The following is a 20,626-nucleotide window of genomic DNA, read 5'->3' on the forward strand; positions in this document are numbered from 1 at the left end:
TAACCTGTTCTCTGTCACGTCCTGACCTTAGTTCCTTTTTTATGTCTCTATTTTGGTTTGGTCAGGGCGTGACTTGGGGTGGTCATTCTGTTTTGTTCTGTGTGTTGTATTTCTATGTGTTAGGCCTGGTATGGTTCCCAATCAGAGGCAGCTGTCAATTGTTGTCTCTGATTGAGAACCATACTTAGGTAGCCTGTTCCCACCTGTGTTGGTGGGTAGTTGTTTCCTGTTTTGTGTTTTTTCACCATACAGGACTGTTTCGTGTCGTTCACGCTCTGTTGTTTTTTTGTCATTCAGTGTTCAGTTTATTTCATTAAATTTACTATGAACACTTACGACGCTGCGTGTTGGTTCGATGATTCCTATTCCTCATCATCAGACGAAGAGGAGAGCCGTTACATTCTCTCAATGTAATCTGTCAACAAAATTCGAATTAAAGGTACACCGTATTTAAAGGGATGGCTTAAGATAAATGTACTATTGAAAGAAAATCCTACAGAGAAAATGTGTTGGCCAGAAAGTGGGTGATTGAATTACATATACTGTACAGTATTCAGCACGCAAGGGAACTACACCTGCAAAGCCCATCGCACACCGAATACCAACTACTGAGAAGTGCGTAGGAAAGTTGTGCATAGGAAAGGTGTTAATTTCCTAAGTCAGAATCGGCCCCCTTGTGAGTAGGTAGTGCAACACTTTACGGAGATTTTGAATGAATGTTTTCAAATATGTTCTCGTCAGATGTTTGTGTAGCCATCCATCAGAGGTAAACCCTCCTCTGCAATCTGGGAGGTGATTTGTCTAAGCCAAGGTGGGCGGCACAGAACACTCCTCAGTGTTTAGCTTACCTCCTATGCAATAACATAACAGGGTTCTGTTCAGTAGGTAGAAAACTTTTTGAAATTAAGTGAAACGAGGAGGTACTATCTGAAATTATTCAATTAGAAGACAGATTTTCACTTGTCCGTATTGCCTTTCCTTAGCAAGTCACAGTATTGACTCATATTGTATAAGCTACTTTCTCAACTATGTGTGTGTGTGTGGTTGTGTGTGTGTATGCGCGCTTGAGTATACACGTGTGGTTGTATCACCATCTCAGTCTTTATAGAGGAAGGAAGAAGAAAATATGTAATAAGAGACAACAGAAGAGAAAACAGAGTTGTGGGGAAGCGCAGAGCCGCCTGCATTTGCGGAGAGCAGATTAGCTGAAAATAAGGAGTAGATTAGTGGTGTGCTTTGACTCCTCTTGACAGAGACCTTTCACTTTCTCCCTCCGCATCACGCAGCCTGACACTAAGCCTGGCTCTTTCTCTTAATTCTCCTTACCTGGAGGCTATTGGGACTGTCAATTGGGGGGGTGGGGGTGGCACATGAGCAGGAAGTGGAGGGGTAGAGGGGGTAACTCACTTAGCCAAAGGACTGGCATAGGAAGGAGGCATCTGAGCTCTGTCACGTTCTGGTATCCCTGAAACATAATTGTAACAATGGTATATACACTTAATTGTACACACACTGGTGTAAAGTACTTAAGTAAAAATACTTTAAAGTACTACTTAAGTAGTTATTTTATACTTTTACTTTTACCTGACTAAAGAAAATAATGTACTTTTAACTCCATACATTTTCTCTGACAACCTAAAGTACTCGTTATATATTTTGAATGCTTAACAGGACAGGAAAATGGTCCAATTCACGTATTTATCAAGAGAACATTCTGATCATCTCTACTGCTTCTGATATGGGGGACTCACTAAACACAAATGCTTCATTTGTAAATTATGTCTAAGTGTTGGAGTGTGCCCCTGACTATCTGTAAATAAAGAAAAAACAAATAAATGGTGCCGTCTGGTTTGCCTAATATGAGGAATTTGAAATGATTTATGCTTTTACTTTTGATACTTAAGTGTATTTTAGCAAATACATTTACTTTTGATTTTTATTTGAGTAATTTTCTATTAAAGGTGTCTTTACTTTTACTCAAGTATGACAATTGGGTACTTTTTCAACCACTGGGTACACACAATACACACCAATGGGCCATCCTCAGTATCCCAACACAAATGCTCATTTGAAACACACCAACACAAGGGGATTGTCTTCACTGTCTAACTTCAATGGATCTGACTGATTGAGGCTGGCTAATGATCCTATATCCATGACTTATATACTGTAGAATAATACTTTTAAACGTATTAAACCTGGATATTGAGACAGATTGTCATATATTGGCACATCACAGTATATCGCACAGACGGTTAGATAGGAAGTGCCGTTAAGAAAATGGAGGACTTGTGTAAGATGGGAGTTTTCAATGTTGCCTTGGGAGTGGCACAATGTTTTAAGAGTGGTTACAATATAAGCTTGTGCCTCACATGTTGCTATTACATACATACACACACACACACACACACACACACACACACACACACACACACACACACACACACACACACACACACACACACACACACACACACACACACATACACACATACATACATACATACATACATACATACATACATACATACATACATACATACATACATACATACATACATACAGTACATCACTTACACAAGTCATTTAAAGAAGATACAATGAGAAATGCAAAGAGAGAGATGCGTTTCATTTTTTTGTTATTTCCCAAATCCAGGAAAGGCTACTTTGTTTTATTGTAGTGTTTGAATAGTTCAACAGTCATCCAAGCGTCCAATCACGCTGCAGGTAACCCTTTAGCTTTAACCTTTGTTTCACGTTCTAAACGTAAACAGAGAAAAAAAAAATAAACAAAAAAAACAAACCATATTTACATACTGCATTATAAATATGTCAAATGTACATCATTATACACAGAGTACCTCAAATGGTCAGATAATGTAGATACATTGAGACCAAAGTACCTAAAAAATATGCTTAAAAACAAAGAGGAAGAATTTAACAAGATATAAAAATAGGGTTGACAAGTAAAAAAGAGTGACCGGAAACTCAAATATTTTCAATTGTTTGTCTGGTCATAAAGGATCTTGGACCCATTTCTACAGTACATCCTGGGTGTGTCCGAAATGGTAATTACCTTCTCCCTTATAGTGCACTACTTTTGACCAGGTCACGCATTGAGCTCTGATCAAAAATAGTGCACTATTTAGGGAATAGGGTGCCATGTCTTTGGGGGAAAACACTTTGCTTAGAATGAATAATGGTTATAGTCAGGCAACATTAAGAGCAGTGGGGAAGGGAAATATTACAAGGGTGAAAAAGGTACTATGGCATCAGGTAAGTATATACCGTAAACTCCTATAAGAAATAATCTACTACCGTATATCAGACATACTTGGAAATGTACTCAAGAATGTATTTAATTAAGCTGGTGCCATGGTGGTTTATACACATACTGCACACCTAAGGAAAAAAACAACTTGTCAATGTACCGTTATAACTTAAGGCTGTTTACAAGCTCTGTTGACCATCAGTCAAAATGTCATTTGGTTATTTATTGAACCTTTATTTAACTAGGCAAGTCAGTTAAGAACAAATTCTTATTTACAATGACGGCCTACCTCCCGGCCAAACCCAGACGATGCTGGGACAATTGTGCGCTGCCCTATGGGACTCCCAATCACGGTCGGATGTGATACAGCCTGGAATCGAACCAGGGACTGTAGTGACGCATCGTGCACTGAGATGCAGTGCCTTAGACCACTGCGCTACTCGGGAGCCCCATTGATATTCTGTGAGCTTCAATAAACTACAAATACAGAGGGAATACACAGAGCAAAGCTGGTTTAAATTATGTCATTCCAACCAGTTTACAACCAGATTGTAATATGGTTATACTGATATAATTCCAACCAGTTATGCCCGCTGGGAATCAACAAAACCGTGTAGATAAAGTACCAGGGTTAATATGAAGAGCCTTTGCCCTGTAAACATAAACACCGCAATAGTAAAACCAGAAAACAGGGTTATAACTTCAACCCTTAAAACAGTGGAAGTGCGAGGAAAAATACATGTCTCTATAGACTTTATACCAATATCACTTGAATATTCCTGTGGTCAAAGCCCTTCCTCCTTTATCTTGTCTTGTCCCAGTACTGATATATACATGTGATATTATCATGAAGAATTACCATAGTGTCTCAAGTCATCGCAGCTTTTCTCTTCATCCATCATCTTGACCCGTTCAGTCGCCATCTCAACAGTTTGACACTTGAATGTACTTGGTTAGGTCCATTGAGTAAGGATGGTCGGTTAAAGTCAGTTGGAGAGGAAATTACGACTCCAGAAGTCAAAGTTAATCCACAATGTTTCAGGATAAATCTTATAGGAGAAAGAGCTACTTTAGGTCTGTACACTTGAAAACATATTTTAGTCAAACAACTATAAATGTTAACCTTTCCTCCCAATGGTGTCCTTACACAGATTTACTCAGTTGCTTGCTCTCTCTCTTTTACTCACACACTCATACATAAGCACACACACACAAACACACGTACCACATTGTTCACCGCAACAACAGAAGAAATAGTATCATGAGTACCAATATACAGGGCCTTCGGCCACAGGAGGTGAACAGATATTCCATTACGCCTGTAGTAGTTAGAAAATTGGTTTAGGATAATGTGATGTGTCAAGTAATTACCAACACTCTTCAACCTGTTCAGAAATTACTCCAACAAAGATGTCTTAATGATACAATTTCCTTCCTTCAATCATCCCTGTGAAAGATTTCTGATTGAAGAGGAATCTTTACAAAAAACATTTGTCCCGGTGCTCATAAAACAGACCCATCAATTCCCTTATAATAATGGATGATTTGCAAGGGCAACTAATTAAATCACTTTACTATCTCCCAAAATTCTCCCATTGTGCAATCATTTCTTAAATCTCAAATTGTGGTTTAAACCTTTTGCCCCTAAGTAAAGTATTTAAATCATTTTTGATCTTCCATCTAGATATGCTTTTGTACACAAATGGCATGTCAAGAGTTTGATAGCTTAATAGTACCAATAATAACTGGGTCAAATAGAACCTTAATAATTGTGATATTGGTGGGACATGGATTATGGAGGACCTTACGTGTCGTAAACTCTATTACATTATCGATAGTAATAGTTTCTTTCCTGTATGCATGGTATCACTTACCATGGTACCTGACTATGCATGGTATCACTTACCATGGTACCTGACTATGCATGGTATCACTGTGCATCCAACATAGCAGTTCCTTTTGAGTATCTAATGCAAAATGTTACGAAGGTGTTTATCTTTCTCCATGTAGGTATGGAAGCATGAATGGATGGAATTAGTCATTTCATATAACAGTCGAATAAAAACCCAGTCTGGCTCCAACAGATGAAGACCTGAAAGGAAATGTTTTAGTACAGAGTGGGGAGAGGAGAGGTGAATGCCAAAAACACAAAGAAATCTTGAGCCATTCATTTGGTTGATGCTTAATAACAATAACAAGCTTTAAAGCTGATCATGATCGTTTCTGACAGAGATTCACCTCTGTGGTGATGATATGAGAAAAACAACAAAACAAATACAATATACAATGTCCACCAGGTAAGCACCTCTCTCAGTGTCGTGGAATATCTCTATCCTGTCCGTTGCGCCAACAACAACAGAAACTCCACTGTCAGTTACTCAGTCTAGGTTGCACAATATGAAGTTGAGTAAGAGGAGAATGAGGACTGGACACTGGGAAAGTAGTACGATCACTGGGTAGTCTATGGGGACACAGTATGTGTATGTTCAGGGGCCTTGGTGATCCGTGAGTCCGGTCAGATCCACTCCTGGTCTTACATGATACTGACACTGCGGTTGAGTTCACCGAGGGCGTTGTTATTGTTGACGTTAGGGTTAGGGTTAACATCGGGGTTTCTGCGGCTCATGTTGGGTGTGGTCAGGCTGTTGACGGGGTCATTGGGGCAGCCGTGCTGGAGCAGGATGTCAGAACATTCCTGGCTTCCTGCCCGCCGGGCGCAGGACAGCGGCGTCTGGCCGCGAGCGTCCCGACTCTTCACATCCACACCATACTGAGGGAACAGAGGAGAAGTGTGAGGAGGAGGAGGAGGAGAAGAAGTGGACAGAGAGAGGTGTAGTTGACATTTTGTTTTAGCTAGTTCAGTATATTGTTTGATTCTCACAAAGCACTCCCTTTTCATCCACAGCCAAGTGTTTTTCCTGGTCATGTAACATGCTCAGAACACACTCCTGGCCCTGACCATAACATTTTCCCCATCTATTTAACTCTTTAACCATCTTATCTTATTCATAATCATTCAACCTTTATTCAACCAAGAAGATAATTCATCTTTAATCAAGGTTGAAAACAATCCTCTCTCGAAGCCCAACCTACTCACCCAGATGAGAAGCTGGGTGATGACCACATTGGCCATGGCGCAGGACAGGTGCAGGGCAGTGCGTCCGTCCCCGTCCCCGTACGTCTCGTTGACCTCCTCCTTGGTGCCGTGGGCCAGCAGCAGCACCACCAGCCTCAGGTCGTCCTCCACCACAGCCCGAAGCAGCTGCTGCCCCAGGGGCACGTCCGACTGGGGGACATCCACAAGGAACAGCTTCTGTTCATACTTTGCCCGGATCCAACGCTCCCTCTCCTCCCTGGGGTAGGACACAGAGAGATGACATCGAGGGTTAAAGAGGGTCAGTGAGGTTACAGAGGATCGAAAAACAAGGAACAATAATACAAATGTGTCCAGATAACGCTATTGAGGCTTACATCAAATTAAAGTGATTTGATTTTTTTTTATTTATATTTTAAGAAAGTACATACTCCGTCTTCAAAGTGGTATATCATACACTGCAGGTGGAGGAAAGTTATGCTGCTTTAAAAGTTGATAAACGTGTTATATCCCACTGAAGAGACAAGTAGGAGGAAATGCCCTTTGAAAGAGATTTTCACACTTCCTAGAGAGCTCTTCTTTGTTTAAGCCCATTCAGCATCGCTCACACCCTCTTGAACTTTAGCCTCACCCACACATGTAAATGCATGTGAGTCAGGATGACATTGTCCTCCAGAAAGCAGTCTCTCTTCTTAAACCCAGCTAAATTCATGGCAACAATATTTCTGAGAGCTGTAGCAACACTTTTGCAGTGCATATATGTGCGGTAGCAAAGATGATCTATATTCTGACCAGGGAAGCCTCCATTCTGTTATAGACAGAATTCTGTGACAAATCAATCAGGTTTCATCTTTCGGCATGTCCAACCACTCCATTATCTCAGCCAATCATGACTAGCCAGGAAGGATCCTTTCTTTCTCCCTGTACAGCTCAGTACTCTCTCCTTGACTAAACTAGGCTCATCATTTCACATTGTTATTCCTATTTACAGATGCCATACGAGTATGTAATTAAGGCACATGAACGTTCACATGATCAAGAAGGCATTTCTGATTGAAAAAAATATAATAATTCAAAATGGGATTTTCAATTAAAAATAACTAGATGTTTGTAATATAAAGCTATGATAATCCTTCATAAAAGGACCTTCTATGATCGTGTGGGTTGGGGTCGAAGGATATGCTGGCTGGCTTTAGAGCAACTGCATTTTGCATCACTCATAGAGCCTAGACCACATCTGACCACTGCAGTGTGATGTCTTAAGATCAATCCTAACCCTCACTCCATTGTCTCAAGCATGTATTTGCTCTAATATGAAGCCTAGTGTAGCCTCTGAGTGTCCGGACACTGACGATGAAAGGGCTCAGTGGAGGGGTCAGATGCTGAAACTGTATCTCACCTCCACTGATAATCGTCTGCAGCAGGAGGGTTACAGTCTAGCCAGCTATCTAAAGGTTACACATTGTGAACAGCATGTCTGCTGTGGACAATACAGGACAGGAGGAGAGGGGGACATGTTTTTATCAGCGCTGTCAGCCGTCAGTCTGAACTGGATAACTGGTGGTACCCCCACAAAGGAGGCAACCAGCGCCTGGACCCTGGCCTCCCCTGGGGTGCCCGGGATGGGAGGCCGATCGATGGGCCTGAATGGCAGTCAGAGAGGGGGACTGGAGCTGAGGTCTGGGCTCCTTCAGTTATAGAGCCAGAGAATGGAGAAAAGGAGGGCTACATCTCCCTCCATTCACTGCCAGTCAGACTTCTATCTCTCTATCACTCTACATCTTCAATCTCCACCCCCACAGTTCTCTTTTCTCCCTCCCACACACAAACCGCCAAATCATCCCAAAAATTTAAATCAATACAGTGAATAGCTGGGCATGCTCAGTGTGGTTCTGACCCTGCGACCCCGTCGGGCAGAGTGATAAGGGAAGTAGAAAGGGGCTGTTGTTTGGGCGTCTGGGTGAGTGACAGAGAGAAGAGGCTCACACTGATAGGGGGCAAACGACTCTGTCGCTGGATGGAGTGACAAGGATCCCCCAGGACACTGACTGTCTGCTAACCAGTCTGTGTGGAAACTAACGCCACATCACTCAGCACAAAGTCAGTCAGTAGGCCTAGATAGCAGTCTAATTCACCTCAATCACAAATAGCTTGTGGCAATGAGCCGTGATAGAATGACGCCATCTGTTGGAAGACAATGTTTAATTGCTAAATTGTAATTATTTCGCCCCTATGGCCTATTTATTGCCTAATCTTACTACATTTGCACACACTGTATATAGACTTTCCTATTGTGTTATTGACTGCACGATTGTTTATCCCATGTGTAACTCTGTGTTGTTTGTGTCGCAATGCTTTGCACTGTTGGCCAGGTCGCAGTTGTAAATGAGAACTTGTTCTCAACTGACCTACCTGGCTAAATAAAGGTTAAAAAAATAAAACAGATTTGAAAAATCTGCCAGGCCCACTATACACAGCACTCCATTTCAGCACCTTCAGCCTTAACTACAGGGGCGAATTAGCCTCTATTCTCTACTGACGGCAGTGGCCCACCATACAGCTGCCTTTGTCAGCCTCCGCAAAGAATTTGATGAACTGCTAAAGACACTCAGCCTGGCAGATAAAAGAGTCACCCTGAACTCTCTCACTGTCCTTTACTCATTAAAGGATTGCTAATTGCACTGACAGAACAGAAATAGTTTTATGTTGAGTGCAGGGTCCATTAACACTTCACTTAAAGCCTGCATACATGCTTAGGCTATAACAAGTTATAAAGCATTATATCTCAACGGTTTAAGTTAAGTTTTACTAGTTCTTACGCAATTCTTCAAATTAGCTCAGTGCTACAGGAATAGCACTAAACTTGCCTTATGACTTCCTATAGTGAACATTCAGAAACGAAAAAAGAACATTTTCTTAAGGATGGGGGTGCTATGAACGCAACAATGTAACTCTAATGGCAGGAGATTGGAGTGATGTAAGCCCTCCATCAAACCCTGTCATTATATATGGACAAGGCTGTTAGAAGATCAATGAGAACACAGAACCAGTGGATTGCTCTGGGTAGGAGGCTGACAGCCCATCCCACCCCCCTGGTTTCCACTTTCCACCACAGGAACCAAGGCCGAAGATCAAGTATGTGTGAAAACTTTATGAACATCTGATCGATTTTGGGTAATTGTCTGAACAAATATACTACCAGATTTTGTTTGGCTAAATTAGGAATTTGTGATGAAGTCAAACAGAGTGGTTGGTCAAAGTTTTCTTCTGAGAGCTAACCCACTGAATGAATGCCAGATCGGGGGAGGAGAACACTGTGAATTGACATGAGCTAAATGAGGCAGAAAGTTAGCGCCAGGACGTGAAACAAAAAGGCTGAGAACCATTAACAAGATGTCAACGTATTCACAAAGCAGTCTCAAAGTACAAGGGCTGATCTGGAATCAGGTCCTTCCCTGTAGAATCTTGTTCCTTGTGATCTAAAAGGCAAAACTGATCCTATAGCCTCTTTGTGAATACATGCCTTGAAGCCACAAAATCAGCCTGCCATATTTCCAAAAATACCTCAATCCCAGTTCTTCAGGTCCAAATGCAACCACACTAGTACTTTAAAGAGTTCTGTTCAAGAAAATGGAAAGCACCCAGCCAGGCCAGTGGTGGGACTCAAATTCCTTAGCTGCTACACCACTTGAAAGGTAAGAGTGTTAAAGGAAGTGAAATGGTAATCCCGCCTCTGTCTTTTGTTTGAAATAGAACAACAATCCAAACAGAGGTAGGGTTTAGTCAGTCAGGGGGAAAGCCGAGACCCTTGAAAAGGACACTTCCTCTCCGCAGGAGGAAGAAAAATAAAATCAGCAGATTTAGCATGTCAAAGAGAGAGGAGAAAATAGAGGAAAAGAGAGGAGATAGAGAGTGAACTTTCTCAGCAGGGCATGATATTCAGGAAATCAAGCCAATGACACACACACACACACACCTTTGCACAAATACAGTACTCACACCAAATTCCTCTGTTGCTTAGGGGACAGAGGAGACTTGTAGAAAAGAGCGTGAGAGCAAAGACCTCAATGAAAACCTCTGATTTTGTCTCTATAAATGATAAAGCATTAGTGCTTGGTGCAGCATTCATTTCCTCAGTCATTAAGTGTTTATAATAATATATAATAATATATGCCATTTAGCTGACGCTTTTATCCAAAGCGACTTACAGTCATGTGTGCATACATTCTACGTATGGGTGGTCCCGGGAATCAAACCCACTACCCTGGCGTTACAAGCGCCATGCTCTACCAACTGAGCCACAGAAAGTGTTATATCTGTGTGCAGTGATGATAATTTATTTACCTTATAGCTGACCTTTGTTTTAAAAGTTTAGTCTAAAGTCACAGAGGGTCTCTCATAAGACCAAAGGAAACGGTAAAATAGGATGTTAGATTCTGCTTGTTAGTTCCTGAGCTGAGCAAAGGATTCTGACCTCCACATAATTAAGTGGCAAATGGCGGAATGATTCTCCTCAACCCAGCCCACGGAGTCAACAACACATGACTGGATCCACATAAAGGGGAAGAAACAAGGATAATTAGTCACGCTCCAAAGACAAAGCCAAATAGGGATTTATTGGGGGAAAGAGACTGAGGAAGATGGGGTGGGACCATGGTAGCATTGAGTAAAGTGTCCGTGAATAGGCAAGACCAGAGAATGACCAATCCTGGCCTCCTCTAATAAAGGTACCATTGATTGGTCCACACATTAAGGGAGGAATCAGGATGCCCCACCCCCCAAACAATCAGGGTAACTCCCCCCACACCCCTCCTCCCTGCTCCTCAACTTTCACATCAAATAGATGCACAGAGAGAGAAGGAGTGGTGGAGGGGGGGACTAGGCAATCAAAACACCTATCACAGTGGGAGGGGGCGGCCTGTATAGGAGTGATTCCCATGCAACAGACGGCAGTTTCACTAACACAGAGAGAGAGAGAGAGAGAGAGAGAGAGAGAGAGAGAGAGAGAGAGAGAGAGAGAGAGAGAGAGAGAGAGAGAGCGAGAGGAATGTTATTAGACCCTAAAGAAAGAGTACACAGAGGCAGGCTACCTGACCACTGTGACCCAAAATTAAGGAAAGCTTAAACTATGAACAGACTCAGTGAACATAGCCTTGCTATTGAGGGAGGCCGCTGTAGGCAGACCTTGCTCTTGAGAGAAGATAAGCTATGTGCACACTGCCCACAAAATTAGGTGGAAACTGAGCTGCACTTCATAACCTTCTGCCAAATGTACGACCATAGAGACACATATTTCCCTCAGATTACATAGACCCACAAAGAATTCGAAAACATGTCCAAATTTGATAAAACTCGCATATCTATTAGGTGAAATAGCACAGTGTGCAATCACAGTAGCAATATTTGTAACCTGTTGCCACAAGAAAAGGGCAACCAGTGAACAACAAACACCATTGTAAATACACACTATATTTATCTGTCAATTTATTTTCCCTTTCATACTTTTACTTTTTTCTTTTACTTCAAAAGTTTGGATTTGAAATCAAACAATGATTTCAAGTGCATTTGTCAAGTGCAGACTGTCAGCTTGAATTTGAGTGTATTTTCATCCATACAGGGTGAATCGCGTGTGAGTTTACAGCAGTTTTGTACATAGTCCCCACATTTTAGGGGAGCAATGGTATTTGGATAAATTCCCTCATATGTCTATTAAAAGTAGTAACCAGTTTAGTATTTGGTCCCATATTCCTAGCACACAATGATTGTGACTCTACAAATTTGTTGGATGCACTTGCTGTTTGTTTTAGTTGTGTTTCAGATCATTTTGTTCCTAATAGAAATGAATGGTAAATATTTTATTTTACCATAGGCAAGTCAGTTAAGAACAAATTCTTATTTACAGAAAGACAGATTTTTACCTTGTCAGCTTGGGGATTTGATCTAGTGGTTACTGGCCCAACGCTCTAACTACTAGGCTACCTGCCGCCCATAATACATTTATATTTTAGTCATTTAACTGCTGCTCTTATCCAGAGTGATTTACAGTAATGAGTGCATACATTTTTCGTACTTTATAATGGTCCCCTGTGGGGAATCGAACCCACAACCCTGGCATTGCAAGCGCCATACTCTACCAACCGCCACACGGACGATAGTGTCATCTTAGAGATACTTTTATTGTAAATAAGAATATCATATGTTTCTAAACATTTCTACATGAATGTGGATGCCATGATTACGGATAATCCTTAATGAATTGTGAATAATGACGAGTGAGAAAGTTAGACCCACAAATATCACGCTAACCTCCCGTTATTGTAATGGTGAGAGGTTAGCATGTCTTGGGGGTATGATATTTGTGCATCTATAACTTTCTCACAACATCATTATTATTATTATTATTCAAGACTTATTCAGGATTATCTGTTATAATAGTAGCATCCACATTAATGTAGAAGTGTTTAGAAACCTATTCTATTCTTATTTACAACAGACGTGACTCCAAAATGACACAATACATTATTTACCATTCATTTCTATTGTGAACAAAATAATCTGAAACACAAACAAAACAAACAGCAAATGCACTCAACAAATTTGTAGAGGCACAAGTTTGATGTAGTCATTGCGTGCTACGAATATGGGACCAAATATGTAACTTTTAACTACTTCAATACACATAATATCTGCATTTAGTTTTTTTGCCTGTAATTTGTGGAACAATCTGCAGAGTTCAGTGCAGTTACATGTGCTGGTGCCACTCAGGCAGTTTAAATGATTGATTGAGGACCTCTATGTAGTTGAATGTGATGCAGAAAAAATGCCTCACTGTCCCAATAACTACAGGGGGCATTGTATTTGCACATGGCTACAATACTGTCAGTACACAGTAAAAACTAGAGAATGTTTTTAAAAGTTACAATTATTTTCCTCTCAAGTAGTTAAATAAAATAATTTAATAATAATTAGAGTGTAATTATTACCACAATCACTAATGTTGGTTAAATTTAGATTTTGCCGCCATTGTCCATTTGCAAGTGTCTCGCGAATGGAAAGAGTAGACAGATTGAGAGCGAGGATCCGCCGACCATCAGAAGTTATTCACAGAACCACAGAATTTCTTAATTTCTATACTTAATTAGAATTCCAGGTAAGTTCACTGTTATTGGTTAATTAACTTTATGTGCAAATTAAATCTGTTGCGCAACATTACAGCTAGCGAGCATTGTAGTGTAGGCTTACTGTTACTGCACGATTTGCATAGTCAGGTGCTAATGTGAGCATCTAGCTAGAGCTAATTATCTAGCTAGCTACAGTAACATTAAGTTATACCACTTTTATTGATTCATGGACAGTATGTATGCCTGATGGATCAGTGCATAACCTGTTATTAGCTATTATCAGTAGCTAGCGGACTTTACTGACTACTGCCAGCAGGTTAGTCAGTACAACATGTGTTTTACTCTGAAAAGCGAGCTGCTAGCAGACAGTTAGCTGCAGTTGGTCTGTGCTACATGTGTGTTTCACTCAAGTTTAAAGCTATTAGACAGTTTTTAGCTGCAGTTTGGTCAGTGCGACACGTGCATTTTACCCTGAACAGAGCTGATGGACAGATTTAGCGCAGTTTGGTCAGTGTGACAAGTGCGTTTTACTCTGAACTTTAGAGCTGTTACTGGTTGACGTTTTTTCCTGCAGTTTGGTCGGTGCGACATGTGCATTTTACTCTGAACAGACACAAGCATTTTACTCTGAACCGAGCTGTTGGGACAGATTTAGAGCAGTTTGGTCGGTGCAACACGTGCGTTTTACTCTGAAAAGAGAGCTGTTAGTAGACAGTATTTAGCTACAGGCAGGTCGATGCAACACGTGTCTTACTCTAAACAGAGCACTGCTCTCTTGTAATTTGTGCAAATGTGTGTTTATGGAATTTAAATAAACTTGTTTTTCCTTGTCATTAAGGATGCAGGCTGCACATGTGAAGTACAGGGATTGTCAAAAGTACATTTGCTATGAGGGGCAACTGACCTTCAAATACTTTTTGGATTGTGGTGAGTGAAAAGTTTCACATTTCACACAATATCAAATGGAATAACACACTTATACCGACACACTTTAAATATACTTACTTTAAATTTACTGTCAAACTGATTGCCGATTTCCTTGGTGATAATGAATACAAAGGAAACTTGCGCCTCCCCAAATCACAGATCAGTCAAAGATTGGTTTATGTTTTGGGAGTTGTCTTATTATGCTCATCTGTAGCTGCACTCATTGTCTTTGCCTGTCATGAATGGTTTATGTTTTGGGAGTTGTCTTATTATGCTCATCTGTAGCTGCGCTCATTGTCTTTGCAAGTCATTAATGGTTTTAAAAAAAAGTGATACTAACATTTGTATGCCGCTACAATCTCAGTGTTTATAGATATCTGTGGTGTATTGCTATAATACTGCTGATATAATAATTCAGTACATGGCAGTAGTAGCCTGTAGACTGCATTTAATTGGAATTGATGTGGAAAGGAGTACTAAGTCAGTTTTGAGGGTTATGATGTTGAAGTAAAGATGACCTCTTGATTTCTGTCTTCTGTTCTGGTTTTTCTCTAAAAATACACAACATATTTAATCAATAACGCAATCTTATTTCGTCTTCACAGTTGCCAATAAATTTGACATTCCAAACTTGGACTTAAAAGTCTATGAGGAATCGAAGACTGAAGTTGATGAGGAGGTGTTTGAGTTTCTTCTAAAGAAACAAGACCTTGGTGTGCTGGAGGTTTGTTTACCCCAAAGACCCAAATCCTGATGGTGACTTGCTTATTAGCTTAGAGCTTCACAGTCATCCATACAGTTCTGGCTAGCCTAACATGTTCTGAAAATGTGAGACAAGCAGATATATCTGCTGATGTCTTTTCTCATTTTGATATTTTAAAATGATCTTTGTTTCTGTGCTCACCTCTCCCACCCCTTTTAGAACAGTAGTGGGCCTAATCAATTCAAAATGTAACATTTTTGCATTCCCTTTGTCATTAACAAAAGTCCTCTAATCATAATAATGGATGTTTCCACCTAAATTGTGTTATAATTACAGTGTTAATCACACCAGTTAAATGTTAACATGATTGCTAGATTCGTTGAGCTCCTCTGCAAGCAGCTCCTTATCAAAATACAGTGGAGACAATGAGGGGGACTCCGATGACCGATTATATTGCAGCAGAGTCCTGCTACAAGAAAGACAGGATAATCATCTATCTCATGTAAGTACTGAAAATTTCCAGTTTAAACAAATGCCAACCTTGAAGATTGAGTGAAAAATTACACCAATGAAAGTTGTGAAAGGGTGATCATGGTGTGTTTAATTATACTTGCTATTTCATTGCTGTTTTAAAAGTGTTAGCGTGTTCCTTTTTAAATTACTCCGACTTAGATGATTGAAGACATTCTGAAGAACAAACCTGGAGGAGAGAGGATCATGAATGAGTATGCTCGGACAAAAAGCCTAACAGATAGCAGAAGATGCGATATGGTCAAGATATTGGTTGCACAAATGACAAGTGAGTCATATACTCATTACATACCTTACCACCTAACAACATTTTTAGCAGAAATTGTGATCTACACATCAATACTTTTGTTTGGAACTCAAACAGTAAAGTGTGTGTGGGTCTAGGGCAAGTCCTTCAAGGCGTGTTAAAGAGGACTACGCAAAGGGAATCATTGCCTTGTTCCCATACCTGGCCGATCCTAGGAGCAAGTTTAGTTGTGTAAGTACATTAACACCGAAGTCTAACCTTTTTAACTCTCTGGGACTCTTACACCTTGAATTTTTTTCAGAATGTCAGTATTTAAATTGTTGTTTTACTGTTTGGTGATGTTTTTATTTAAACTAAATTTCTGTTAACATGTCTGTATGCCGACCATCTCTGCAGTCTCTCCTGAGCTCAACCCTGTTCACTCAAACTGAATTATACTTTACTTTAGGAGCATTATTACAATGCAGAAGATGGGAGTGGATATCTAGCATGGAGACTGACATGTGTTTAGGAGCATTATTACAATGCAGAAGATGGGAGTGGATATCTAGCATGGAGACTGACATGTGTTTAGGAGCATTATTACAATGCAGAAGATGGGAGTGGATATCTAGCATGGAGACTGACATGTGTTTAGGAGCATTATTACAATGCAGAAGATGGGAGTGGATATCTAGCATGGAGACTGACATGTGTTTAGGAGCATTATTACAATGCAGAAGATGGGAGTGGATATCTAGCATGGAGACTGACATGTGTTTAGGAGCATTATTACAATGCAGAAGATGGGAGTGGATATCTAGCATGGAGACTGACATCTGTTCAAAGGGAAGCATCCGAGGGACGACAGAAGACCATGCATCAGTCACTGACGTGTAAGTGATTTTGATTGGAGTTAGTCTCATTCATGACACATGACCAGAGAATAATTGTATGTGAACATCTGTATAAGCAACTGTTTCTTAGTCTCTTACCCTTTAAGTATTTCTTAGTATAAATTCTGTTTCTGAGTCAAATAAATCCTACTTTTCATCTGGTGACATAACTGCATGCATGGATCTTTGACTGCCTTGCCTTGAAACTGTCAGGACAATTGTTTTCTGTTTTACAACAGTCTGATTAGGACTGTGATATATTACTGTCACGAGAATTTTCAATCCCAATGATGATAACTAACAATTATTTAAGCTTTGACCAATCCCTGAGGTTTGTAAGACCCTGGGTTTAATACAAATTAGGCAAACTCAGCTCATGCAAAATGTCCGTAAAGTTATTCACGAGAATGTTCTAAAGTCCATAATACAAAGACATACCATTTTATAACTCACCCTCCCCCTACCTACTAATATGCACATACCGACACACAAACAGTAGGGGGATGTATCTTTCCCCACAGTTCTCATTCCTGTTTATCACTACCAAGTTGGCAGTTCCATCCCCCCGAGATTAGAGGGACCTTGACAGGACTCCCTTTCCTGTTGTAAGTTTCCCAGAGTTCTAACCAGGTCAGGTCATGCATAGTTTAATTGTTCTCTGTTTTTTCTTAGACACACACACACACATTTCTACTTGTCTCAACCAAACCATTTAGACTGAAGTTTATCATTCTAATTTGTTATCCATGTTACATAATCTAATAATTACTAATAGTTACGTTTGTCTAATTATTCATTATATATGTTACATAATCTAATAAATACGTTTCAGGGTGGAATTCTTTAGTCATTACCTTAAACATATAAATTCCCTTATCAATTACTTGACGATAGTGCCACACCATAATGTTTACTGTTCTGTCTTGACTTATTCCATATTGTCTGCAGAATGAGCAAGATTTTAGTCTGATGTTTGGTGATGCAACATCTGCAAAGTTCCTTGAGAAGTGGCCTACTCTCTACAAGCAGAAAGTCATTGACCAAAGCCATAGCTTCACACAGACAGGCAACCTGCAAAACCTGGTTCAATATGCTGAATCCACAAAAGGAGTGGAAAATGGTATGCTGGAATAAAATGATTACACTACTGGAAGGGAGCATTATTTCTGAACTGGAATGATGTAACTGTCATGACGTTGGCCTGGGTGATAGGTTTATGACCGTCATAAATACCTCTTCCCCCCTTTTCTCTTCTCAAACCTATTGAGGTTAAAAAAAAATAAACTTGGTTAACATTGAGATTCTGGGAACATCAGTAGGTGGGGGGAAATGAACTATATTCTGGTAATCTGAACAATTGAACATATGCTGTGGTACTTAATGAATATGATTTCAGTTCGGTTGTCATCTGAGACATTCTCATCAATGATAAGATGACGTAAACTCCACAGTGGAAAGTCTATACATCAGAGTTATCAGATTCACATGGAATTGTTGTTCAATTTAAATGTTTGAATATGAAATTATTTGTGATAGGATGAAATGTGATTTTAGCTTCTAAAATGTGAGATGTGGGTTGTCATAAGTTCGGGCTGCTCACTCAGTGGCCCGCCCACGTGAAGATACAGAGGTTGTAAACTTTTCACACACACCCCTCTTCCTTCCTATATAAGCTCTTGACTACAACATAACTTGCTGTTCCACGGATGTGAGGGTGACGATCCCATGTCAGAATGGTTCAGAAAAAACTACAGAACGAAGCCAAAATCAGCATGAGCTTTGGTTGCGAATGGTATGAACTTTGAACTCTTATTCACTACAGAAGTGATACCTCCTAGCCATTGAGTTAGCGACCGCAGCTGCAAACGCAGGTTAGGAAGGAACAGACAGAGTATCCCATCTACCACACAACGACGTTACTAGAACTTATCCAAGTGACCACCAGAGACATTCTTCAAAGGACAAAGGACTTGGTTTGGCAACACGGTCTTCCCTCTACCACCAACCTACTGAAGCGCAGCTCAGAGTGAATATTTATTGCATTTTCCTTTTCCAAATGGGTGGTAATTTAGAATGCATAAGATACTGTATTTACGATAGCACAGCTTCGCCTCTGTTCCAGTCTCCCGCTCTTTCACTCAAACCCCACCCCTTTTCCTTTGTGTAACAAGCTGTCATATCTGTTCCGCCCGCCAGGGACGTTTCCTATGACAAAGAATTATCCTGGTATAATTCATTCTTTGTATATGTTATTCTGTGTGATTAGTTAGGTATTTTTTAAATAAATCATTAAACCCAGTATTTTATTGCTGATTCATCTTGTTAGCCAAGATTCTTGCAGATAACCAAGAATGTACAACTTTCAGAGTATGAAACTAAAGTAAGATGATGATTAATGTTGACTGCTATGGATGTAAAATAATTACTAATCTTTAAGAGTTTATTCTGAAGATAACAGCTCTATAAATATTATTTCGTGGAGCCCGACTCTCTGGTTAATTACATTTACATGATTAGCTCAATCAGGTGATATTAATTATTAATTAATTAATTAATTACGGAGAAATTGTTTTATAGAATAGCATGTCATAGCAATTAATCCGGCATAGCCAAAGAAACGACATAACTTTCAGTGAAAATCTGTACTCTCAGGATGGGACAGTGACATGTCATCCATTTTGGTCCTTGTCCACCTTCTGCCACAGTCACTTCATGGCCGCAAGAGACCAGCAAAATCTCAGCCAGACACGCCAGTGACTACATTGTGAAGTTTATCTAGGTGAGGTTACAGTTGACTGTTTTGTTTCCATTCCTAATCCTATTAACTACTTTTAAGATTAGGGACAAATCATGGTAAGATCATGTGTAGCTGTAATTTACATTTTCCCAAACTGTTTGCGAACAGCGACTCATTTTAATAGCGCACTAATGAAGTTCTTGTGTCACAGACTGGGACCAGCATCCAGGGGCATCTGGATACCCTATCTGCTTGCTTGTGGGGACCCAGAGGAGTGTGATTCACAAGCACTTCATTGTGATCGACAAACATGCAATACCTTGTAAGTCACCAGACATTCTTGCCTGTTTTGATGAGCTTTTCAAAGCTCATTTTGTCTTCGGTACCTCATACAACCAGGATCTGGTAAATGTGTACAACTTCTTGCAAACCACAATTTATGAAATTGATGTTGATACCACTAAGGTTAACCTTAGGGTTGCAGAGTTGAGGTCTCAGATACTGCATTGAGGTACTAAAAGTTTTGAAGTTGCAAACGGTTAAAACGCAGCATAGGAAATAACCTTTTTAATTTCACACAGAAACTTCTTCATATCATTCATCTAAAATGTTGTGTTTTGCTTGCAAAAGCTCCCAGGCAAATGCTAATTCCTTGACAAAACACCTGAAGTTGGTCCACGGATATTGTCCTGGAAAGACACTTAGTCTTAAATGCGGTCAAGCTGGTTGTTCACAAGTTTGTCACTTTTTCTAGGTTCAGAAAGCATCTTTATAAAGCACATGAACCTGGTTCTGATCATGGTGAAGGCCCCTCTACAGCTGAATATGTAGCAGGAAGTCATTTTGATGACTTGCCATCAACAAGTTCCCCTTCTTCCATGGAAGAGATAGTTGATTCTGTGAAGAAGTGTCTGTCTATACAAGAGCCTATTAAAAGGGACATTGAGAGCAAAATTGATCAGTGTTTTGAAAAAAATGAAAATCCTTTTGTTGTATTAAATTCTGAAAGTAAGAGAAGGCAGTATTTGACAGAAAAGTGGTGAAGGTTAGACCAGTTGAATATGTTCTTGGTACTAGATTTGATACACAACATAATCAGACTACTGGAGACTTTGATCAT

At 40.1% G+C, this 20,626-nt stretch overlaps 1 protein-coding gene across 2 annotated transcripts in view; it reads right to left on the minus strand.

Moving 5' to 3' along the window:
- Window positions 1-2,622: 2,622 nt before the first annotated feature.
- The window catches only part of LOC118401968 (arf-GAP with GTPase, ANK repeat and PH domain-containing protein 3-like), a 394,943-nt gene continuing 376,939 nt past the window's right edge, over window positions 2,623-20,626 (minus strand). For both annotated transcript variants that reach the window (XM_035799697.2, XM_035799696.2), the window contains exons 17-18: window positions 6,369-6,624; window positions 2,623-6,041 (exon numbers count right to left, since the gene is read on the minus strand). In XM_035799697.2, the coding sequence (XP_035655590.1) occupies window positions 5,805-6,041; window positions 6,369-6,624 (493 nt within the window). In that variant the 3' untranslated portion in view covers window positions 2,623-5,804. The remainder of the gene's footprint in view (window positions 6,042-6,368; window positions 6,625-20,626) is intronic.

This window comes from Oncorhynchus keta, chromosome 23 (assembly GCF_023373465.1).
Source record: "Oncorhynchus keta strain PuntledgeMale-10-30-2019 chromosome 23, Oket_V2, whole genome shotgun sequence".
In the NCBI taxonomy this organism is placed as follows: domain Eukaryota; kingdom Metazoa; phylum Chordata; class Actinopteri; order Salmoniformes; family Salmonidae; genus Oncorhynchus; species Oncorhynchus keta.